Consider the following 26,006-nt stretch of genomic DNA (forward strand, 5'->3'; position numbering starts at 1 on the left):
ACGGAGTCGGCCATCAAAAACCTTGAAGTTCAGGTGGGACAACTGGCCAAACAGTTGGCAGACAAGTCTTCTAGCACTTTTGGAGCAAATATTGAAAAGAATCTAAAAGAAAAGTGCAAAGTTGTCATGACCAGAGGTAGGAAATCATGATTGAAGGTGGGGAGAGAACAATTGATGATAACCATGAACTAGTTGTTGAAGGAGACAATGAAGAGGAAGAGGTAGAAGGAAACCAGATGAATGAGAAGGCAATAACTGAGAATGAAAAGGAAATAAATGTCCAAGAGAAGGAGGAAAAAGAAAAAGAAAAAGAAAAATAAAAATAAAAAAATGAAAAAAATGAGAGAAAGGAAGAAGAAAAGAGGAGTAAGAATGAGCTTGCATATGAAAGGAAGAAGGAGGCAGTTCCATGTGAAGGGAAAGAGGTGTCATATCCTTTGGTACCCTCAATGAAAGACAAGGAGCGACACCTAGCTCAATTCCTTGATATCTTCAAGAAATTGGAGATTACAATGCCTTTTGGAGAGGCCCTGCAGTAGATGCCACTCTACTCAAAGTTTTGAAAGGATATGCTAACTAAAAAGAGCAAGTACATTCACAGCGACACTATTGTTATGGAGGGAAATTGTAGTGCAGTGATCCAACGAATCCTTCCACTGAAGCACAAAGATCCTGTGAGTGTTACCATTCCTTGCTTTATTGGTGCAGTTTCTGTTGGTAAGACTCTCATTGATTTGGGAGCCAGCATTAACTTGATGCCATTCTCCATGTGTAGGAGGATAGGAGAGTTGGAAATTATGCCGACAAGGATGACGCTGCAGTTAGCAGATCGCTCCATTATTAAGCCATATGGAGTAATTGATGATGTTTTGGTCAGAGTGAAGCATTTCACTTTCCTTGCTGATTTCGTTGTCATGGACATTAAAGAGGATGCTGAGATTCCTTTGATCTTGGGACATCCCTTCATGTTAACCGCCAACTATGTGGTAGACATGGGAAAGAGGAAATTGGAAATGGGCATAGAGGATCAAAAGATAAGCTTTGACCTGTTTGATGAAGAGAAGCAATTGCTAGACCAGAATGTCTGTTTGCAGGTAAAGGAGTTTAATGAGGAGGTTCTGAAGATTGGAACCAAGTTTGATCCAGATCCATGAGGTACTATGCGTCAAGCTAATGACGTTAAACGAGCTCTTTTTAATTTCATTTTCATTGCATCTAGCTAGAGTTTGCTTGTTTCAGGTGATTGTATGAGAAATTCATCAGCATGTTTTGCATTGGCATAAGGGGTTGATTAAGCTTCTCTGAAGCTGTGGATGAAAAATAACTCAATTTTTTTCAATCATCCACTCGCTAAGCGCACCCTACGCACAAAGCAAATCTTTATTCATGCGCTAAGCGAGTCATTGGCTGATGGGGTCTCGCTAAGGGCGAGCCCTGTGTGCTAAGCCCAAAAACTTTATGTGATTTCATCTTTTGGAATTGGGATAAACGAGTCATCTCGCTAAGCACATAGCCTCATCTCGCCAAGCGCATCAGACGGGCTAAGCGTTATTCCTGTTTGTTGGATCATTTATGAAAATTGGGCCCAGTGGGTCAGCCCGCTAAGCCCAAATAACTCTCGGGTTGGGAATTACGCTAAGCGAGGGACACGCGCTAAGCGAGCGCCACTACTACATCAGGAAGCATTTTATTCGCTAAGTCGACCCATGGCCCGCTAAGCGAGAGTTGCAGACCAATCAGAGCTGCAGAACTCGCTCAGCACGACCCTTCGCGCTAAGCCCAAATCCTTCTCTAGAATTTTAATTTTTGAATTGGGCTAAGCGAGTCTACCTGTTAAGCGCATGATTTTGAAATATGAAAACTCAAACGTAATTGAGTGCTCGCTTAGCGAGTCACCTGCGCTAAGCGAGGCAGTCTAAACTGCCAAAAATAAGACTTAACTGCCTTAGGCAGTTACTTTTGTGCAATCATTTATACATTCTTCTTACTCACTCTCATTTCGCGATATCTGCACGGTGCTCAAACCAATTTCCTGCTTCTCTGCTTCCTTTGCATCACTCTATTCAACAATCCAAGTAAGTATCCTCTACATTGCCTTTTAATTTTCGTATTTTTTGAACCTTAGGATAGAAAACATGCTTAGGTTTAAAGCTTTGATTTTGTGATGATTTGAATGTTGTTAGGCTAGTTATTAGAATGTATGTTGTTAGGGGTTTACTTTCGCACGTAATGTAGGTTATTTTGCTGTGATTTTATTAGGTTTTGAGACCTAATAAGGGCCTATGGTTGGGGGCTGAAAACCCCAAGTTTTTTGGAAAATTTGATATGCTTGCTAAGCGCGCTTGTGCACTAAGCGAGTTCATCAATTTTGTTGAATTTCTGGGTTTCCAGATGAACTCGTTAAGCCGGCCTTGTCCCACTAAGCGTGTTCATCATTTTTGATTGAATTTATGAATGTTTGCATGAACTCGCTAAGCCACTTCACTTTGGGCTTAGCGAGAGTTTAAATTTCCAGTTTTTATTTTAACTGTCCTATGAACTCGCTTAGCCGGCCTGTTGTGCTTAGCGAGTTGTGTTGTTTGAGTCTTAGCCAATAGGTTATCTGTCTTTTGTTGGTGGCTAAGTGAGTCAGTCTCGCTAAGCCATCCAGCCTCTGCAGGTTGAATAAACCTGGGCTAAGCGAGTCATCTCGCCAAGCCCAAGCATTTTTATGCTTTTCTGTTTTTGTTCATGCACTAAGCCAGCCCTGCTCGCTAAGCACAATTTCTTCTCTGTTTTGTTTATTTTTGGAATTGGGCTTAGCGAGCATGCTTGCAGAGCCAATTATTGTTCCACTGGTGTGTTTGGGCTAAGCGCCTATTGGCTCTAAGCCTGTTTAGTGTGTTACGCTAAGCGCACCTTGCGTGCTAAGCGCAATTATCTCTCTGTTAGAGAATAAGGCTTAGCGAGCCCTGCTAGCTTAGCCATTGTGGTGTGTCAAGCTAAGCGAGTGTGTCTCGCTTAGCTAGAGCTTTGTTTCTGTGTTGTCGCGCTAAGCGCGCACCTAGCACGCTAATCGCATGAGTTAATTTTCGTAAGGCGCGCTAAGCGAGTAGTCTCGCTAAGCGCCTAGTCTGTTATTCAGTTTTATTTTTCTACTTTCAGTTCAAATAAAAACTTGTCTCACTTATTTTCTATGGTTCTTTTGATGCAGATGACCTCCAGAAAGAGGAAAGCAGCAGCCTCCTGACCTTGGGGACCTTATGACACTACCAGATTCATTTCCGAGGTCGCTTGGGAGAGGTATTCTCAAAACATTCACTCCCAGAACATGCTTCCGGAGAGAAATGATAACCTCTTCGTGACAGAATATGATGACTTCCGAAGAGAGCTGATAAGAAGAAATTGCCACAGGGCCATGACCCAACATGTGGATGGTCACATCGATGTGGCCTTGATCAAGGAGTTTTACTCGAACCTGTATAATCCGGAAGACAAATCTCCTAGACAGGTTCAAGTCAGAGGGAAGCTGATCAAATTTGATGGGGAGTCCCTGAATGCTTTCCTGGAGACACCACCGGTCATTCAGCCAGGGGAGCAATACACTTCTTATTCTCTTTTCTGCAAGTCACGCCCAGGCCCTCAGGAGTTTGCTGCCAGACTCTGTATTCCAGGGTGAGGCTTTGTCCTTAATGCTAAAGGAGCGCCCTAGAAGCTCCTGAGGAAGGATCTCACCACTTTGGCGCAGACATGGAGTGTTCTTTCCTACTCCAACCTCGCTCCTACATCTCACACATCTGATCTTAATATGGATCGAGCGAGGTTGGTGTATGGATTAGTTATGAAGATGGATATGGACGTGGGTTCCCTCATCTCAGGCCAGATCTCTTAGATGGCCTAGTCCAACTCCTCTAGGCTCGAATTTCTAGCTCTGATCATAGCATTATGCATAGCCAGATGAGTCATCTCAGATTCTCTAACTTTCAAGTCTCTCAGTCCTGCCATTAACTTGGCTTACATAAAGAAGAATTGTTGGAACTTGGATGACCGTTTGGTCACATTTCTAAGGACCCTCAAGGCCAGGGCTAGAGGATTCGAGGGCCCATCTTCATCTGCTCCCCCTGTTCCTGCTTCTACTTCTGCACTTCCTTCTGTTTCAGCACCACTTCCACCGCCATCATTAGCAGTTCGGATCGGCGCCTCCGCTCAGAGCTCAGATCTTATGGTATCGATGTTGCAGAGCCTCCACCATGGCTTATGCATAGTGATGTAGAGTATTCACAACTTGGCTCAGCATCGGCCCATCATCAGTATGGAGGAGTTCACAGCTCAAGTGGCCTGGCCAGGAGTCTAACCTTCTCCTTTGGGGGGAGGTGGGGCCTCTGCAGCCCAGGAGCCTCAACCACAGCCGGAGGCCACTCCAGAGACCACTTCACAAGCATCACCAGTTACCACACCAGTCTTGGAGGTCTTTGGGGAGGAGGATGGCACAACAGATACTGATTATGCAATAGATATGGCCGCAACGTAGAGTACCTGAGACCCATGGCCAACTTCAGCTCAGGATATCCCTCAGCCATCCCAGGATGCTCCGTCCTCACCTCTGGATGAGCCTACTGCAGCAGCTCAGGAGCCATGATAGGATTTTTATTTTATTTTCCTGCTTTTGATACAGTTTATGTTTCATTTTATTTAGTTAGTAAATTTTGCAGCTTGTTGAATAGTTTACAGTTTTGATTGTTATGCAGTAATTTGTTTGATTTGAAAAGCTTGTGTTTGTGTATGGTTTGAATTGATTGATTGCATGAATTTAGTGAATTGTGATGTGTAGATCATATGCTTTGAATAAGTATGCAGTGATTAGAAGAGAAAGAACATGAATTAGGAGCATGACTGAAAATGTTAGTTGGTTTGACAGGTAAATTATAAAGACAATCATTAGCCATAACCAGGTGAGTTGTGTGATCTTCAATTGTGAGAGAACGACTAGCATTAAGTACTAATTTTTGCATGAATCTCTGATTATTGAATGAATGCATGAGTTTGAAGATGATGAAGGCCATGATTGATTGAAATAGCCACTTAGCCAAAAAGCTTATCCTATTCATGAATGATTCATCCCTTGCACCCATGTTGAGCTTGTTATTGATTGATTGAGCTAAACCTTGAGCCTGTGAAATCATATCTCCATCTACCTTGTCTTAGGTTGTAGGAGAGCATCGTGGTTTAAAGAAAATTTGTCCCAAATTTGGGGGAGATTATTGGGTGAAGAGAAGATTGGTAAGACAAATAACAACCACAAAAAAAAAATTGTCAAGAAGCAGTAAACAAAAACTGCTAAATTAAAATAAAAAAGAAGAGAGAAGAAAATTCATGAATAAAGGTTGTGTGGGTTGTTATTAGAAGCTAAGTGCCTTAAATGGAAAAAAAAAGTAAGTAATTGAAGCTGGAATTAAAAAGGAAAACAGTTGATCTAAGGATGAATGCTCTCCTAGAACTTAAGCTTTTGCATCCTAGAAAAACCATGGATTGTTTGCAGCCCAACCTCATTACAAGCCTAGAAAGTCCTTCGGATTCAAATTGTGTGTTTATGATTGTATGGGATGAGATGAAATTCAAAAGTTGGGACTTGTGCTGGTTGTTGATTGATGAATAGCCTAAACACTTGTGCTTGAGTGAAACAGTGATCGTGAGGATTTGGGTTGATGATCCTTCCTTGATATTTGTCTTGCCCGCTAGCTTATTTCACTTGTGTTGCTTCATTATCATGTTCCTATCTTTGAAGCTCTGCATATTTTTATGAGAAGCTGTTGGTTGAAAGCATTGCTTGCCACTTGTGTTCATGTGATTGAATTCTTTGGAACAAACACTCTTTTGAATAACCACTGTGAGCTTATCACTTGAGGACAAGTGAACTGTTCTTTCTTTGCTTGAGGACAAGCAAAACTGTAAATTTGGGGGAGTTTGTTAGTCATCATCTATGACTAACTTTTGTATAGAAAAGTTTTATAAAATGTATATCTTTTCCCCAATTTATGGTTCCTTTTGTAGGATTGTAAATATTTTCTTATTTAGTTTAACCTTTGCTCAGTAGATACTCTCTACATAGAAATTAATGCAATTTCCACTTCAATTTCAATTTCAGGTAAAAGTAGGCAAATTGGGAAGGTGTAACAGCTAGTGTCTCACTAAGCGAGGCCAATGCGTTTAGCGAGTATCATCCGCTAAGCAAGGCATCAGCTCGCTTAGCAAGTCAAAGGAATCTTGAAGGGAATTTGTCACGCATGCATGCGCCCAGCGCGCCATCAGCTCGCCCAGCGAGTTGTTTATTTCTTTTGGTGCTTAGCGCGCCTGGCTCACTAAGCCAAAGTTCACTTACTCATGCTTAACGCGAAAATGGCGCTAAGCGCGCCTTCGAGATCAGAAAGCCATTTTTAAAGACCGAAGTTGGAAAAATCAGGTATGTAGAGAGGAGTGCGAGAAACAAAGAAAGAAAGCGCAAAACAGAGCAAGGAAGCCAAAAACCTCAACTTGCAAGAAGGTCTTAGGTTTAGGAGTAATTTCTAGGTTTCTAGAGGTGGATGAGACATCCCCACCACTGTGTAATCTGCAATTTTCTCTCAAAACCCCTTTCTTGTAGCTGAAAGGTGTTGCCTTGTGATGGAAGGCTAAATCCTTTGTTGGGGAATTCTACTGAGAACTTGATATAAACTCTTAACTATCTATTTAAAGTTGTTTTTATTTGTTCAATGTTTCTATCTGTGCTTAATTCCTGCATGCTTGTGGCTTGATCACTCATGTGTATGTAAAGTTAGGATCTTTAGCATTGGAAAATGTATTGAATCCTTAGAACAGGATAGAACGAGCTAGATTATCGTATGTCTAGACACGGAGTGCGGTGATTTAGTTTTATTATGCTGTAATCGTAATGCAATCCATTTAGGTTGAGTTCGACGAGACATCATAGAACAAGGTTTAAATAGGATTAGTCAATTCACGCGAGGAATCGTGGTTTGGAGTTTTTGCCCTCAGCATAGAACACATGAACAACATTGAATAGAGAAAAATCCTTAGTTACATCAAGTAATTCAGTAGGAGGACCCAACGTTTTTAATTATCTATTTAACTCACACTTGCTTATACTTGTTGTAGTTAGAAATTAGATTATAGAACACAATAGCTTTTATTCATAATTAGTGTTTCTTTACACAAATGTTTGCTCATTGAATGATCACTTCACTAAATGAAACAAGTTCCCTGAGTTCGATACTCAGTTTCTGATCGTTTTAATATTACTTGCGCGACTCGGTACACTTGCCAAACGTTTTGGGACCGCGAAGAAAGACCCACTTACAACCAACTCTCTTACAACCCTTTGTTAATTCTACAAGGTCCCAAACATCATTATGTTCCATGAAATTTATCTCTTCTTTCATGGAATTTAACCACTTCTTAAAATTATCACAACTTACAACTTGTGAAAATGAAATTGGATCATCATCATTAATGCTTAAGTTTGTTTCTGTTTAAAGTAGGTATACCACATAGTTATTTGAAATAGTTGGTCTTCTTTCCCTTTCAGACCTCCTCAATGCTACTTCTCGTGGTTCTTCCATAATAGGTACATTATGTATCATGGACTTACACTCTAACTTCTTTAATTTCCACATCTCGTGGAATTGTACTTCCACTGATTTCACTAATTTCAACGAATCTTACATTTCCAGTTTCGACAATTCTCATACTATAATTAGGAAAATAAAACATATACCCCTTTGACTTTTCTAGATAACTAATGAAATATCCACTGATTGTTCTTGCATCAAATTTTCTTTGTTGTGGATTATAAACCCTTATTTCTGTCTGACAACCCCAAACATGTAGGTTCCTTATACTAGGTGTCCTATTCATCCACAATTAAAAATGTGTCTTTGGAACTGCCTTACTAGGAATCCTATTCAACAAATACATGGTAGTTTTCAAGGCATACATCCATTAAGATACATGTAAAGTTGAATTGCTTAACATACTCCTAACCATATCCATTAAAGCTCTATAACGGCTTTCTGATTCACCATTTTGTTGTGGTGTACCAAGCATTGTATATTGCACACGAATGCAACGTTTGTGAAGGAGTTTAGCAAATGGACCTAGGTGTTGTACAGTTTCATGTATCTCTCGTAATACTTACCAACTCTATCAGCCCTAAGAACTTCCACCTTTCTGTCTAATTGTCTTTCTACTTCATTCAAGTAAATTTTTAAGGCATCCACTGCTTGAGATTTCTCATGCAGTAAGTAGACATAACCGTAACGTGAATAGTTATCAATAAAGGTGATAAAGTATTTTTCTTTTATGAAGGAATTAACATCAAATGACTCACAAATATCAGTATGCGCAATTTCAAGAAGCCGAGTGTTTCTTGTAGCTCCTTTCTTTGTATGTTTTGTTTGTTTTCCCTTAATACAATCCATACAAATATTTAGATCCGTAAAATCTAGATCAGGAAGAATTTCATTCTTTATTAATCTTTCCATCATTTCTCTAGAAATGTGACCTAAACGTTTATGTTACAAGAAAGCAGATCGTTCATTCTCCAAACTACATTTAGAATGTGATGGAAGCTTGCTTGTGGGGCTTCTATGGAGGTTGGATCTTTGAGCTTCAATGAGTTCCTTTAATGGTGGTTTTCCACCATGGAGATGCAGCGGAAGACAAAGGAGAAGAGGTGAGAGGAGGTGTCATCCACTAGGGAATAAGCCATGGAAGAAGGAGCTTCACCACCAAGATGAGCCTTAGATAAAAAGCTTGGAGAGGATGCTTCAATGGAGGAAAATAAAGACGGAGAGAAAGAGAGAGGGGGGAGCACGAAATTAAAGGAAGAAAAAGGGAGAAAAGTTGAACTTTGAGTTATGTCTCACAAGACTCTCATTCATCAAAGTTACAACAAGTGTTACACATGCTTTTATTTATAGACTAGGTAGCTTCCTTGAGAAGCTTTCTTAAGAAAACTTCATTGAGAAGCTTCTTTGAGAAAACTTCCTTGAGAAGCTAGAGCTTAGCTACACACACCATCTAAAAACTAAGCTCACCTCCTTGAGAAGCTTCCTTGAGAAGCTAGAGCTTAGCTACACACACCCATCTAAAAACTAAGCTCACCTCCTTGACAAAATACATGAAAATACAAAAAAAAGTCCCTACTACAAAGACTACTCAAAATGCCCTGAAATACAAGGCTTTTATACTACTAGAATGGTCAAAATACAAGGCCCAAAAGAAGGAAAAACCTATTCTAATATTTACAAAGAAGAGTGGATCCAACCTTGACCCATGGGCTCAAAAATCTACCCTAAGGTTCCTGAGAACCCTAGGGCATTCTTTAGTAGCTCTAGCCCAAGCCTCTTGGAGTCTTCTATCCAATACCCTTGGGGGTAGGATTGCATCAGAATGTTTATTATGATGCAAAGTTAAAAAAGTTTTAGCATACAAACCATCTAATTTTAATTTATATAAACCATCACAAAGAACATTAGTACCAATGAGATGATTATGCTTAAATAAACTGAAACATCCATTACCAAAACTAAAAGAGTATCTAGTAACATCAAGTTTAAATAATGAAACTAAATTCCTAGATAATCTAGGTGTATAAATTTTTTTCAGTAAATCTAAATGATGTCTAGTGTCGAGTTTTAAACGATAAGCCTCGACTGCTTCCATTAGAGTTTTCACTCTATTTCCCATGAAGACGAACTTCTCATTTGGACGTATGGTTTAGATTGTAAGGAATCCTTGCATAGTATTAAAAATATGAGTCGTACATCCAGAATCAATCCACCATGTATTATGGGAAATTTCAGTTAAGTTTAATTCAAAACATACAAGAACATTAAACTCACATTTCTTTTTGAACTAAGACTTACGCTTTGGGCAATCCTTTTGGAAGTGTCTAGATTTCCCACATAAATGACAATTATTACTTTTTGATGCCTTCTTCTGGATTTGCACAGGACCGTCATTGATCTTTAATGATCCTTTGCCTTTATCATGCTTCTTTACAAATTTTTTTCTAGCTCTCTGTCTCGTTTATTCCTAACCTAACATAATGTGCAATTCTTGCACATTTCATATATCTTTCATGGTATTATACCTCATTTGGAACGGGTCATACTCAGACATTAATAAGTTTAGAATAATTTGAATAACAAAGTTCTCATTCACAGTCATTCCCAAGGTCTTAAGTCTTGTTACAATATTTGTCATCTCAATGACATGTTCATGCATAGTACGTGAGCCATCAAACTTCATGGTGGTTAGTGTACTCATTAATGTCCCAGCAAGAGACTTATCAGTTTTTGAGAGTACTCTCCCACTAATCTCATAAACACTTTAGCATTATCGGTCTTAGAGAAAGTTGTCTTAATACTGTCTGCAAAAGTCGTTTTCATGAACATTAGATTGAGTTTGTTAGATCTTTCTCAAGCTTTATAATAGGCTTTCTCTTCATTGTTACTAGCATTAGTAATAGTAGCAAGCTTCTCTTTCAATATAGCAAGATCAAGATCCAAAACATCGAGATGTTTTGGATTCCTCCTCCGTTGCAATCCCTTCGATGCCACCCAGGTTCCTCCTCTTCTCTTTAATTTTGTTAGTATTTGAAGTGAGTATCTGGTCTCCTTAAAGTTCTCTTCTTTATCCCTCTTGTTGGGTTTCTTCTCCTATTTATAGAGGCTTGGAAACATTTTTTTTATCACAATTATAATTATTTAAATTATCTTCTTATGGCAATGACGACAACTACCATTGCTACCACTTGTGGCTAGGAGTAGGCAGGTAGCTGAACCAGGGGAGGCAATGTTAGTATGGAGCAATAAAGAAGAGAAAGAAATAAAGGGAAGAAAAAAAAAGACACAAAGTTTAACGTGGTTCAGCACATAATGTATGTGCCTACGTCCACGGCTACATTAGGAGAACTTTTTATTACTTGCACATAAAAGCTTACAAGGTGTCTCTATATATAACACTAATGAGACACAAGTTTTTACAAACCAAGCGATGTGGGACTAAGACCACACAAATTTTACATACCAAGCGATGTGAGACAAAGGAACTAAGACCACAAACTCTAACAGACAGTTCAGTGAAGTAGGCGTAGGGTGGCAGAGCAGGGCTCAAAATAGGGGATCAAACCGTGGAGAACCATCTTGACCCATTTTGCTTTTCATTTCTCATGTTTTTTATTCAATATATTATTTTATGGAATTTTAAAGATATTATCAAAGTATATTTTTTTATTATTGTTATAATTTCTTGATCAATGTAACTTGCATTGGACTATTATTTGAATCTGATTGGATTGAACACAACTTAGAATTAGATTGTGCCAAAAGCGTCTAAATGCTTCTTTCTTTCTCTTCTTCTTATTAAAGTCTGGTTTTGTTCCAAGTTAAATCAAATCAAATTCTAAAAGTGCTGACGTGATTTTTTTAATTGGGTTTTAATCTCATCTATGAATATTTTTTAATTATAATCTAAGTGCTGACATTAATTGTTTTCATTTCTCATTATACAAGTTTTCTCATTTTTGAAACATTTCCTATATATACATTAAAATATACCTTAAACCTTTATTATTATCCAAACAATTAGTATATATTAATATTTTAAAATAGAAAAATTCAACTATATATTAATACATTACATAGTCATTAATATATATATATATATATATATATATATATATATATATATATATTATTCTGAGATAAATATCAATTTTACGTGTGAAGGACATCCAGAATGTAACTTGGCACATATTAACCGACCTAAGAATAATAAGCTGCGACAAATTCAAGGCCTTACTATTATCCAATTTTATGACAACCCTCAAGGATTCGGGATTCCAATGCAAATACTTATGACACGAGACTATTAGTTCTCTCGTTACAAACTGAATCACATCACACTCCCAAAATTTTCTTTCTTTCTCTCATCTTACTTAATTCTCTCTATGTAACGCTAACAAATCACATCATGTGTTCTACACCATAACAACAACGTTGTCTATAAAATCTTTGATTTATCTTTAAATATTATTTCAAATAAATTATTTGAAATTTAAATGTATATTTAGAAAGTAATTGTTTTTAATCATATGTAAATATATAATCATTTTTATTATGTAGTATAACCTTTTTTTATAAAGGTTATGGAGTGCAAAGACATATAAATAATAAATTAATCTCAATTAGGCTGCCACCCCAAAACCTACCAATCATCTGTAACACACCTAAAGCAAATAACATGGGGGACTAGACCAAAATTCAAGGGGAAAAGATACCCAAAAAATCTAAAGGAAGGAAGGTCATTCCTATCTTGGAAGAAGTTTTCCTGTATGAAGGAAGAAATTAAATCCCACCAAATAAAAGGAAACCGATTATTAGTCTTTATAATTTATAAATGTGTGAGCAAATAAAGTCCATTGCATCGTACGACACAGTGATATATAATTTTTTATTTATTAAAATGTCAATGAACAAAATGAGATGCTTTAAAAGTAGCAATGACCACTTAATTGTTTTTATATATAATTTTATTTTAATTAAATAATGTAAATTAAGAATTTTTATTTAGTTAATAATATTAAATTTGTTAAAAAATTATTATTTTTTTAAATCATCCTTAAAATTAATATAATTTTTTTATCAGATTTTTTATTTAATTAATGTGTAGAACGAGAATAATAGAAAGAATATATCTTATGAATATATCGTTAATTCTTAAAAAAACAAAGAATATTTTTTTATTTACAGTATTTATTTTTTATTGACTTAAATATTATATTTAATAATTAATTTTTTTTAGTATGAAAATTAATATAGGAGACAATTATGAAAGAATCTTATAAAAAGATACAAAAATATAAAAGTTCTTATATAAAAGGATAAAGATAATATAAAAGTAAAATATTAATCTTAAATACGAATGTTAGCGATATACTATTAATATAGTATTTATATAATTAGATATTTTCCTTAAAAAATATTTGTTATGCATTTATTAAATATAATTATTTATAATAAATTATAAATTAAAAAGATTTAATTATTAATTTAATCCTTATACAGAATAATTTTTACATTTTAGTCCATGCCCTTAAAACTACAGGTTTTAATTCCTATTGATATATTTAGTCTGTTTAAGTTCTTTTAATCCCTGTGTATAAATTAAAAATGAATTTTTAATCTCTACAATTTAATTCCTATTGATATATTTAGTCTGTTTAAGTTCTTTTAATCCCTATGTATAAATTAAAAATGAATTTTTAATCTCTGCAATTTTAGATGACAATAACTTAAACAGATTATAAGTGTATGCGTAACTACTAAAAATCGAATAAAAAGTGTTGTACATCACATGTAAGAACTAAAACAAATAATGTATGGACTAAAACTTAAAGGGTGTACAAGTATAGGAGGCAGATAGATAATTAAAAAGTTATTTTTAAGTTTTAATACAATTTTACAAATTTAAATTATATTTTGTTATTTATATTTAAATAATTTCAAATAACTATTCCTAGCGATTCTATCATATTCGAGCGAACAAGATGACTTCCTATGAAAGTTACATTGACAAAAATAAAATCACAAGCAACGTTTTTATTGGTAAGTGATATTAATACATTAATTAACAAAATGAAGTATAAAACATTTATTAATTAAAATCATCAAACATATATAATAAGAGACATGCGGCTCAACAAGCTCACACAAACGCTCTGTGAATCTGCATCACTTCACTCTCACTCTCTGAACCGAGTGTGACCGTTTCCTTTCATTTTCTCACATTTTCTCGAGAAAAAAAAAAAAAAAACGAATCTCACCAAACCAAACGCTCCTACCTCTCTTGAATGGAGATTCCACGTAAATATCACTTCTCTCCAATTCTCTCGCTGATTCTACTTTCCTTAATCATTGTCGTGCTGGTGCTGCGTTCACGTCAGTTACTGGAATTCGCGCCAATCGCCACCGGTTCAAAACCTCCGTATTCCGTTCCTCTGGATCGTCTCCGAACGAAGCTCTCCGGCGAGAATCCGCTCCACGCCGTCGGAAACTCCGGTGAACTTCGCCGGAACAAATTCCGCAACCGAACTGCTACGGTAAGTTCTACTGTTTTTTATTTTATTTCTCTCTGTCTCTTCCGTTGATTTTGTTTCGACGAGTTAATTAATTTCCGAGCGTTTAGAAACAGCAGATTCTGCTGCGTTAATTTGGATTCTGTTTTTCTTTTTAGTGTTTGCTTTTTTCTCTGATTATGTGAGAAAGAATCGAAGTGAATAAGTGAATTGATTATTAATTATGAGTAAATTTTGAGTGTGAACAGAGGAAGGTAGGAAAACTAGAACAAAGACTCGCGGCGGCGAGAGCTGCGATGCGGAAGGTTGCGTCGGAATCTGAAGATGAGAGAGGCAATCTCAGTGTGGCAAACACCGCGCGTGACGGCGACGGCGACCACCGCTACGTCCCTGCCGGAGCTATCTATCGTAACGCCCGCTTGTTTTATCGGTAACACCTCCCGCCACCTATCTCATATTGAAATCTTAGATTTAGAGAGAATAAAAAAATGTTAAGTAATATAAATACATAAAATCATAAAAAGAGAAAAATAATAAGAATAGAGAATATATAATAGGTGAAAATGTCCGCCTGTCACCACTCTTTCGAAACCTAAACATGAAGATACGAATAAAATATTTTATACTGATAAAAAATATACACTTCAACTTATACACTGGGGAATTGGTGATTCATCCTTTGCGTTTTTAGCTTCTAGTTTCTTCTTTTTTTCCTTTTCTTTCTTAATATACAAAAAATAATCTTGAATTACATTGTACTGATCTTAAACTATTATATTATTAATCCAGCAAATAAAGAAAGCTATTATATCATTAATATTAACTTTTACAATAGTTATTAAAAAAATCAAACGCAAAATTTGATCTTATTAGTTGTTTGTGTAAAAAAGTGTATCAAAATTAAATTTCTATAAAAAAATAATTAATGCATTGGTTAATTCAAAGGATTGTTTTTTTTATAAAGTAATAGTTATACTTTAAATTTCCATTACAAGAGAAACTCATGTTTAATTGTGTTTCGAAATGGGATATCTATAAAAATCATCATCATTATTATTTAAACAGATTTTGTCTTCTTTAAAAATAAAATATAAATAATAGAGTACAATAATAAATATAAAGAATTAAAATTAAAAATATTATAATTTAGTTTACGCATGCATATTTTTTTATCATAATTTCAATAATTAATTAAAATAAACTCTTGTACTTTTAATCCTAAAAATAAACTCATGCACTATTCATCAAAATTCAAGAGCTTGTCACTGCTTTGCTTACAAGTCACCGCCACCGTAACATGTTTATGCCACGAAAGAGATGTTTATCTTTTTTTCAAAAAGAAAAAAAAATCTATAATAATATGATCTTTTCTTCCAATATACGATAAGGAAGTGCCGAGTGCGTTAGTATTGATTCATTGGCTTCGTAGTTTCACACTCATCCTTGTGAATCATGAAAAAGGATAGAGAAGAAATCAATTATCATCATACTCTTCTGCAAAAAGCTCCTTTGCTATGACTGAACCTTTTTTTATTATTGCAACACTCTAGCAGTGGTAGAGGTGACTGGTATCCCCCTATTTCCATGATTCATATAAGTCTTCCATTATAAGAAAGAAAGGGGAAGGGGGTCTTCCATTATATAAAGTCTTAAAGTGTTTCTTACTTAACCGGTCTAAACATATTGGCAATGTAATGTTGGAAGCTTAGTAGCCATCATTGCAGATGTAGACTGGTCCCAACACCTTGTTTTCTATTCATTAATTTCAATAATCAACCAATCAACACCTTTAAAGGATGATCAGGGTGAACCATTATTGGGGGTATATATAATTAGGCTTTGTACATTAAAATAGTTTTTAAAAATATACATAAAATAACATCTAAAAAAATTAAAATAACATCTATTCCTTAATTTGTGTGCTTCTAATTTCTATTATCACCATTGTTATTTTCATTTCAAAAATATATTTATTAGGAGTGCATTAGAGCCACGTGATTCTAAATTTTAATGCTCAAGAGTGCACACAAAAAATTGGAAACCTTTTCGTATGAGGATTAATTAGTAATTGTGTAATAATTGAAAACAAAAGTGAATATCACAACATTGGAAAATGATGGTGACTAAATATTTTATTACGTTTTTTTATTAATAATAATATTTTATTCGGGTTAATTTCATTGCTCATATAATATTGTTATTCTTATTTCTTAGAATAATTTTTCATAATGTTTTTTTTTTTGCAATACCTTTTTTTATACATCTCGCTATCATATTATTACACTTCTCTTTTTTCTATTCTTATCTCTTATTATAAAATTATTAAGAGAAATTTATGAATATTATTACTATTGCACGAATACCTTTGCCACAACAGAAAGACTAAAATGTCTCACTAAATTTTTATTTTGTGATTTTTTAATTATTAAAAAAATATATAACTAATTTTTTTTACCTTCGCATCCCAGATTCACTGGGTGTAGTTAAAATATCAAATAATTAGGATTTTCTCTTCCCAAAAGGACCATGCATGTTTTATCATTTCATTAGAAAGAAAATCATTCGCAGTTTAATTATTATTTTTATTCAAAAAAGGAAGAGTCAAACTTTCATACTATAGAATTCTCAACAACTTACTCACATTACTGAACCAAATGAATTAAACTTCATTCGTATTCATATTTAATTTTGATATGAGATTTTTTTGGCTAACATTTGTCGTTATCATAGACATTACGTACATTGAGGTTTCTCACATGAGATTTTTGTTAACTAATATTTATCATCCTAAATATTTACAAAATATTGAAATACATTTTACTTTTTAAGATATTGAATGGTTGCTTTATTTAATTATTTTATTACCCTACGTTTCGATCATGTTATGTTTGAATTCGATTTATTCTTCCCAAACATACCACACACCACACGTTTCCACTGATTTCTGCCCCATATGTTTGAGCTTTCTAATGATCAAAATGTTCCAAACAATTAATGAGTCACAATTAATACACATGGTTGATCACTAGTGCATAATCTCCTGATTATAAGATTTTTTTAAAAAATTTGTTTGTTTTTCTATAATATTTTTTTGATATTTAGATATATTAATTATTTTTTTCTATATTAATTCCTTATTTAATTATTCTCTCATAAAATATTAATAAGAATCAATTAAGTGGATTGAGAGATAAAAAAATATAATTTTAAAATGATAATATAATTAATTGACAGATTTAATGTGATCATCTAAATTAATTATTTTTTTTAAAATGAATTAATTGAAAATGTTTTATAATTGAAAACGGTGAGAGTATAATTTTGTTTTTAATATGTCAAATGAAGTTTTTAAATAAAGATGGAACAGTAGAGAAGTGCAACTCTAGCGACTCGAAATCCTCCAGCTCAACGGCGAGCCAAGTATCAAACCAAAACAACCACCTCCTCACCTTGTTGGTTCCAATCATCCATACATATTAATTTTATCCTCTAATTAACAATATATATAAATATATATATATATATATATATATATATATATATATATATATATATATATACATATATATCAACCGATTGATAATATACTTTTCTTTAATTAAATCCTGCTGGTCATTTAGTGTTATTTTAATTCATTAATTAATGACCCTAAGAAAAGATTCAGATATTTGGACACTTATATTATAAGCACCCTATTAATAATTCTTACCTCTATTTATTTCTATTTTCTTGTCCTAATACATTATCAATCATATTAATAATATATTTCTCATTTTTTTTTTATCTCTTTCGGATCGAGGTGTAGACAGTTTTTGGTGTTCAATTATATCTTTCCCCTTTAGGAAAATGATTCTTTGACACAATCTAGCCATTTATAGCTTGAGAAATAAGAAGGCCAAAACTATACAAGTGATTGATATAATGGCTAATATAATGTAACAAAAAGACAAAAATACAGAAAAATGACAGGAGTTAACAAAGTGTTTGTATTTTTTAGTGTCCAAAAATCAGGACTCGATTTTTAATAAATATCTTGGGTCGAGTACGTAAAATATACTTAAAAGTTTTTAAATTATTATTCTTGTTACACAGGAGCTACTTGGAGATGGAGAAAATATTCAAGGTGTACGTATACCCAGACGGTGACCTACCAATCGCTCACGATGGCCCGTGCAAGGACATATACTCAATCGAAGGGAGGTTCCTCCATGAGATGGAACACGGCGCGGGGAGGTTTAGGACTAACGACCCCAATGCTGCTCACGTTTACTTCTTGCCATTCAGTGTCACTTGGATGGTCAAGTACCTTTATACTCCACTCTCATTCAACGTCACTCCTTTAAAGCAGTTTGTCTCCGACTATGTGAGAGTAATTTCTACAAGGCACCCCTTCTGGAATATAACTCATGGTGCCGACCACTTCATGCTTGCCTGTCATGATTGGGTTAGTTAGTTCAAGTCCCTTTATTCTCGTATTGGTGCTTTTACTTGAGTTGTTATACCTTTTTTTATTTTCCTTTGGGAGAAATTATTAACTCATCTGATCACTTTTCATATGACAAGTTATTAACTTTTTTCAACGGTTAAAAAACGTGATTACATGTTATATACAGTACAGACTAATTGAGATCGATCACATAATTCCAGAGCATACTGTAATTTATCTATGTTAATGGTATAATTGAATCATGTGATTGCACACGGCACTAGCCATGCATTTGTTAAATTTTGTTTCCGGCTCGAAATGTCGAAGTGAACAACTTGTTACCAACTGTGGTTGTTTAAGCATGGAAGACCTTAGACATTTCTAATTAAGGAGAAATTATAGCATATATGGACAGCAGCGTGTGCACGAAAAGCTTTGGAAAATAGGCAAAGGGTGGTCCTCTAGTAATTAAGGTATTGGCGCGTAATGCGTTTCCAGTGTTTCCAATACGGAAGATAGACTTTGGAAAAGCCTGTTAGTCATAACCCAACAAACTTTGGAATACCAAGAATTTTGTACAAAAAATAAAGTGAACAACTCGCTAAATTTGAATAAGAGCTATGATATTTTAATTCCATAAATTTTCAAACATCTAGTTAACACTATTTTTCTTTTCTTTTTCATATCTTTTTTTTATCAGATGATATCATTTATAACAAGAATAATAATACATAAATATTTTATTATTTTAAACATTCCTTCAAATGTTTTTTTATTTTTCTCTTTCTATTAAATCATAAATTCTATCATATTTATATTTTTTTATCTTTTTAGGTGTCAAAATAGTATATTGAGTTGTTCACCTAGAGAGAGAGAAAATAAAATAAAAAAATAAATATTATAGGATTTATGATACATAGAACGAAAAAGATTCAGAGAAATGAGAGATATGTAGTTATCTATACTTTTTCTGTTTCATCTTCCTCTGACTAGGTAGGTATGTAACAGTTCCTTGCTTTTTTTGTGTTTGAAATAACTTGTTTTCTGTACCCTGATTTTCTGCAGGGTCCTCATGCATCACAGGGCAATCCCTTCCTCTACAACACCTCAATTCGTGTCTTGTGCAACGCCAACACTTCAGAGGGCTTCAACCCTCGAAAGGACGTGTCCTTACCAGAAATCCACCTCTACGGAGGTGAAGTGTCCCCCAAACTCCTCTCACCCCCACCCGACACCGCCCCCCGCCGCTACCTCGCCTTCTTCTCCGGCGGTTTGCATGGTCCAATCCGCCCCGCCCTCCTCCGCCACTGGAAAAACGACAACGACGATGATATTCGCGTCTACGAGTACCTCCCCAAAGACCTAGACTACTACTCCTTCATGCTCAACTCCAAGTTCTGTCTCTGTCCAAGCGGGCACGAAGTGGCCAGCCCCAGAATCGTGGAGGCAATTTACGCCGAATGCGTGCCCGTGATCCTGTCTGAGTATTATGTGTTGCCCTTTAGTGATGTGCTGCAATGGGAGGCGTTTTCAGTGCAGGTGGATGTTTCAGATATTCCTAGACTGAAAGAGATTCTTAGTGCAATTTCTGAAGATAAGTATCGGAAGCTCAAGGAGGGAGTGAAGGCTGTGAGGGGACATTTTACACTGAATCGCCCTGCCAAGAGATTTGATGTATTTCACATGATCTTGCACTCTATATGGTTAAGGAGACTAAACATCAAACTCAGATAGACGTTTCCCAATTCCTGCCCCGAAATCTTTACTCACATTTCTGGCCTTGAAATAGGAATCCCATGGATTTGATTTGAAGATAAAATGTATTTTCCAACCTCCTATAGTTTTAATTTATACGTACTCCATTTTTTCAAAATAGAGATACTAGTATTGATAATTTTTTTAAAGTCTACACGAACTCATTCAATTATTGACCTAAAAATTGACTATATCAATATCTGTAGACTTAATGTGTAGCCATGCCATTAGACAATTCAGTTAATATGGATAAATTTGGCGGTATTCTCCAAAATTTAAAAATTTTGGTACTGAAATTTTGTTTTCCTTTCTCTTTTAATTTTTCTCAATGTATCCATTTAAATATTGAGTAAATTTTTTTTTACCAAAATTCTTAAATTCGTCTTGGTACTAATACTATAGTAGCTCTCTCTGAAATATGCAGGGGAAGAACAATATAATAAATTATTTTATTTACAACCCTAGCGAATAGTGCTGATAACTGGAAGTATTCAGAACTTCTTGATACAGCCTAGGCTACTATCGTACATACATTCATCCACATCCACATAACTAAGTGAAATTGAGCTAAACTACAACTACTCATACATGCGTGTAATAACTACGTAAATTGGATTAATCTACACTTGACTTTCATAGAATGAAGCCATGAGAAAAACGTTCAATCCGAGATCTTAGCATGCCTCCAAATGAAAGAGGGGCCTGTTTAGGTGAGTTTGGTTTTCTTCTGTTAGTATCATTCTTGACATGAAGAGTGGCGATTGGACCCATTTCCTTCTTCACTGAGTTGCTGAAATATTCAATGTCTACCTCGTTCCCTGATATGTCCCTCACATAGAAAGCGTTCACCGATTTCTCTCCGTGAGTTTCTACGTCTGCTCGAACGACGACGAGGCCGTTCTCTCGGAGAACTCTGGTTATGTCTGAGAGCAATCCAACTCTGTTGTCTGCACACAACTCTAGCCTAATCCCCTGCACATGTCAAGTTAAGGGAAAGCATGTGTAAGTTAATGCCTTAGACCAATATGCTTAATTTAATTAATTGATGGTAAAAATGGAGTTTAATTTAATTTACTAGTGACAAAAATGCAATTTTTGTCAGTAATATTAGTGACAGAAAAATTTTAGTTACGAAATTTTAAAAATTTCATGTAAATTGATTCCTCACTGAAATTAATTGTGCCGATCGATATGCTTAATTTAGTTAATTACCTCACAAACCCGGCGTTCTATGGCTGCCTCTAAGCATTTCATTACTCTTTCCTTCTCGCTTGCAGTATCTAAAGCACATCCGTCTACGTGCCTGATAAAATACTCCTGTAAATCCATGAAACTAATTAATTCATCATAGTAAATGAGGAATTAATACTATATTCTTTACATAAAAAACATATAAAAACTAGTCTAATTAAAACATGGACGTACGCATCTCACGTTAAACTTCTGAAAATTAAAGCTAGAGTATGTTAAATGAGAAATTTGTTACAATTAAATATTTAAGGAGTTTAGCATAATATGTTATTAGTCTAATAATAATTATAACTCAACCTCTGATATCAACCAGAGCTTTTAAATGTACTATGATTTTTCCTTTGTTTTGCATGAACAATTGGGTGGGAAAATTCTCTAGTTTACTGTCAAAAAACATTGTAAAAGCATATATGTTCACAATGTAATCTAAATAATTACTATTAAAACCAGATAAGAAGGGGAAAAGGTTCAACCATATATTTATATAAAAGATGATTTTTCACCTAAATGGAGAATTATAAAGGACTATCACATGTTGATGGTGTCAAATGTGAATGAATCTTTGTGACACATTCAAAATTTTCATAATATTAAACAAGAATTAATAACACTCGATTGAGTGTCATGTAGAGATTAATTAAGATTCATCCTACCTACTAATTTCTCCAAATGGAATGTGTACATTCACAGCAAAAGGAAGAAAAATTGATCGTTGAGTGATAAAAAAAAACAGATATAGACACACACAAATGTTTGCTGAGTTTAAAAGTTAGGATGCTGTAATTAAAATTAGTCAATTTATACATACCTGACATGCATAACCTGCATGGGAAGTGATGGAAGCATGGAAAATCACGTACTGCATGTCCGTTAACGTGCAAACGGTATCAAACATGAGCCTAGGACGATCCTTACACTCAATGCTGACAATTGAATACCCCTTTTGTTCACAACTTTCAACTGAGACCATCCTTTTTCTTCCCTTCTTCTCTTTGGGGGAGGAGGGGGTCTCAAAGTCCCTAACTGAGAGCATAAGCTGGTGCAGCCTGCGTTCCACGGTGGTCATTTGGCCTTCTCCTCCGAGAAGTTCCGAGGTCTTAACGTCCGGGTGGTTCGCGCCACCACCGCCATTAGGGTTGGTGGTGGCGCGAAGCACCGTGGTTAAGTGGTCCTCTATGGAGGCTAACCGCGAGGGGTCATCGATGGCAGTGTCAGTGGATTGATCAGAAATGTAAGCCACGCATGCGAGCCGCGCATTGTGACTCCATGCGTGGGCTTCGACAATGTTGCAATGGAGGTCAGCTAGGGCTGCGGAGATCTCCGAAAAGAGGCCCGGTCGGTCGGCACCGGTCATTTCGATGGCCGTGTGTTGATCATTAGGGTTAGGAAGCAGTGGGAGAAGTCTTTTGGAATAGGTCTTGTAGTTGGTCATTGTTGTGAACACCGAATTGTTGTTGTTGTTGTTGCTGTGTTGTTGTGATGGTGAAGAAGCTCTTGATCTTCCTATGGCCTGCATGCACGCTTTTCAGATTTACCCTCTACCATTTCTATGTAAGAAGAGAACGCGGAATTACTCAGAAAAAAAAGGCTTTTTCATTCTTTCTCTCAATACCTACACTTAACCCCTTTTTTTTTAATAGAAGTACAAAGCTTAACCTAGATGTAGTTTTCTAGTATTTTTAATGTTGCCCGAAAATAAAAATGTAACTTGAAATAAATAATTTTCAAATGTAGCATAGATTTATTTTTTTTAACACAATTAGAGATGTCAAAATGAACTAATTCAATCCAACCCTATTAGTTAAAACACTGGTTGGATTAATTCATTTTAACATTAAATTTAAATTTTTAAACTCAATCCAATCCTAGGGTTGCAACAAGTTGAATTGGATTAGTCCACTAATTTTATTTGAAAAAAAAAGAAATAAAAAGTTTTAAGAATAATAAGTAACTCATAAGTTGACCCATAAAATAAATAAATATGAATAATATAATTAAATATAATATCACCATCATAAAAATATTATATCTAATAATAATTATTTAGTTTATAAACTAATTATTTTAATCAACCAATTGATAAAAAATATAAAAGACAAAAGTTTAACTTGACAGGTTAACCCAATTACCCAATCTTGTTCGCTCCATTGAGGTAGCAGATTATGTGAATTGGGTTATTCTAAATTACTAATTGAAGGGTTAATTAAATCAAAATCCATTTTAGTGGTTAAATAAGTTGACGCATTGGATTCAGTCTATATTTATCCCAACATTAGCAAGCCGTAGCCCCATGATAACGGAAATTCCATGTTGTTTTGGTTGTTGAGAAATTACAGTACCTGTTGAATGTCGTTAATTACTTTCTGGTCGGTTAGTTTATTGCCATTTTCATCTCTGACATGAAACACTGCAATTGGAAGATACCGGAAATTTTAGGCCCATATATACATACATCTTAATTTAATTTGAAAATGTAAAATTGATCATTGAAGAGATTTTATTAGTGCGCACCATCCATGAACCAACCAGCATCAGACGAAATAAAGCTTTTGCAGATTTGAAGGTTCATGTCTGTCAAAATTTGCACCACTTCTAAAAGGAGACCCTGCTTGTTAACGCTATCTACCTGAAATGAAACAGTGATACATTTTTCAAAACCATGGCCTTGTTAATTAGCCAATACAAATTAATTAGCAAGATTTTAAAAATATAATCTTTAACCATAATTGAAACCAAGATTTTAAATTATAGTCATGATCACATTTTTATTGTGTTCTTTCATATTATCAGAAATTACAAAGGAATGCAGCTGTTGCGGTCTCAATTGTGATCATACTTGATAGCAACATCAAGACTTTTGAGGTTTAAATGTGACGGCATCAATCACATTCGTCATCAAATTTTTTGTAATATCAAGAATCCAACAAAACCGGAAGCCCAATGTAAAACCTTGGTAATTATTAGAACAAATCTGTTTTGATATAGTATTGTAAGGTATGTACCTTCACCACCGTGCATCCTTCCATGCTTTCATTGTCAACGCAGACTCGGCAACTACGTGACAAAACAAAACAAATTAACGTGTGTGAGTTGCATAGAAGATTCATTTTTTTTATTAAACATCAAACAAAATTAAAATCTAATTAGACGATTTTGAATGAAGAATTACTTACGGTGGACCATGTATTCTTTCTGGGAGAGTATCGAACTCAGGATCAAAGTAAGGCATACAAACGCTATTCATGCTGAAAAAAGAAGGGCACAAAGAACACTCAATAATTCTTTAGAAAATGCTAATATTGTGGAAATTTTGAACGGGAGCGAGAGAAGTGGAATGGGGGGCTTTAATTGATAGCTTAGATTGTAAGATAAATATATATGACACCCATTCATAGCTCATGGCAATAACCAACAAAGCAGTGACAACTAAGCACGTGCATGAAATTAAAAAAAAAAAAAAAAGGTAGTCAAATTTTACAAAGCTAGCGCAACAAGAGTGAATTCGTAGATCAACATTTTAAACGTTGTGCCTAAATTGTAGAAGATAGTAGAAAGTAGGAAATATTTCGTTGTCTAAGAGCACCTTTATATTTATGGAAGTTTTTGGTTTCTAATTTTGGCGGGAAGTGAATTGATAACCTGAATACAGATACGAAGATAAATCATATTTAGTCTATACATGGTCGTTATAGAGTCTTACAAATTATGAACTGTTATATAGATAGATAAATATTCTCATGAAGTTTATTGTAAAATGAAAAACATTAAACTTTTTTTCTATCTTTAATTACTTGATTTAGTTATGGTTTTCATTAAGTTTATTACTTACAATTTTAATCACGGATATAATATTTTTTTATTTTAATCCGTGCTTTACTGGAATTGGTGATGTAAAAAAAAACGTATAAAGAGATAAGTTAGGAAAATATATAATTAAAAAGAGATAAAATGTAGTTTACCTTATAATGTATGCTCATATACAAAATTATAAAATTATTGATTTATAATTAACGATTAATTATAATTCTAAACGGTATTATTTAAACTTAAATTTTATCGCGCACTTTAAAATTAAGGAGACACATCCTTTCATATAGAGTAAAACAAAAGTTATTATCTACGTACACGCGCATAATTCTAATATTTGTTGAAGAGCTTCTCGCATGCTTTCCTTTTCCTTCCATATAACAATGTATATATGTAATAACTTAGTCTTTTTGCTGCGTAAAAAATAGTACATATTTACTTTTTTGCTATCTGCCCCAACTGTTTAATTATCATGCAACTTCAATTAAATTGTGGGCCCCTTAACTTAATAAGAATTAATAGTAATTGCATATTCTGAAATTCACGCGGGTAAATCAAAAAGCCAAATTGTCACTATAATGCTATATTAACGGAAAGTGGCTGCAATAAAAAAGGCACACCCAAACAAAGCCATGGAAATTTAGTTCAGCC

General features: G+C 34.6%; 2 protein-coding genes across 2 annotated transcripts; one reads left to right on the forward strand and one right to left on the reverse strand.

The window, feature by feature from the left end:
- Positions 1-13,775: 13,775 nt before the first annotated feature.
- On the forward strand, positions 13,776-20,553 carry LOC114384628 (probable glycosyltransferase At5g25310). The gene is made up of 4 exons (XM_028344334.1): positions 13,776-14,140; positions 14,365-14,546; positions 18,209-18,560; positions 19,608-20,553. The coding sequence occupies exons 1-4, from the start codon at positions 13,892-13,894 to the stop codon at positions 20,274-20,276; spliced, it is 1,452 nt and encodes a 483-aa protein (XP_028200135.1). The 5' UTR covers positions 13,776-13,891; the 3' UTR covers positions 20,277-20,553.
- Positions 20,554-20,930: 377 nt separating this feature from the next.
- LOC114383844 (ACT domain-containing protein ACR2) lies at positions 20,931-24,798 on the reverse strand. Its single transcript, XM_028343570.1, has 7 exons — positions 24,722-24,798; positions 24,551-24,602; positions 24,060-24,174; positions 23,888-23,955; positions 22,357-23,058; positions 21,510-21,614; positions 20,931-21,269 (listed from the first exon to the last, which is right to left on the reverse strand). Exons 1-7 carry the CDS (start codon positions 24,790-24,792, stop codon positions 20,931-20,933), a joined length of 1,452 nt encoding a protein of 483 aa, XP_028199371.1. The 5' UTR covers positions 24,793-24,798.
- Positions 24,799-26,006: the final 1,208 nt, after the last annotated feature.

This window comes from Glycine soja, chromosome 14, assembly GCF_004193775.1.
Source record: "Glycine soja cultivar W05 chromosome 14, ASM419377v2, whole genome shotgun sequence".
Classification (NCBI taxonomy): Eukaryota; Viridiplantae; Streptophyta; class Magnoliopsida; order Fabales; family Fabaceae; genus Glycine; species Glycine soja.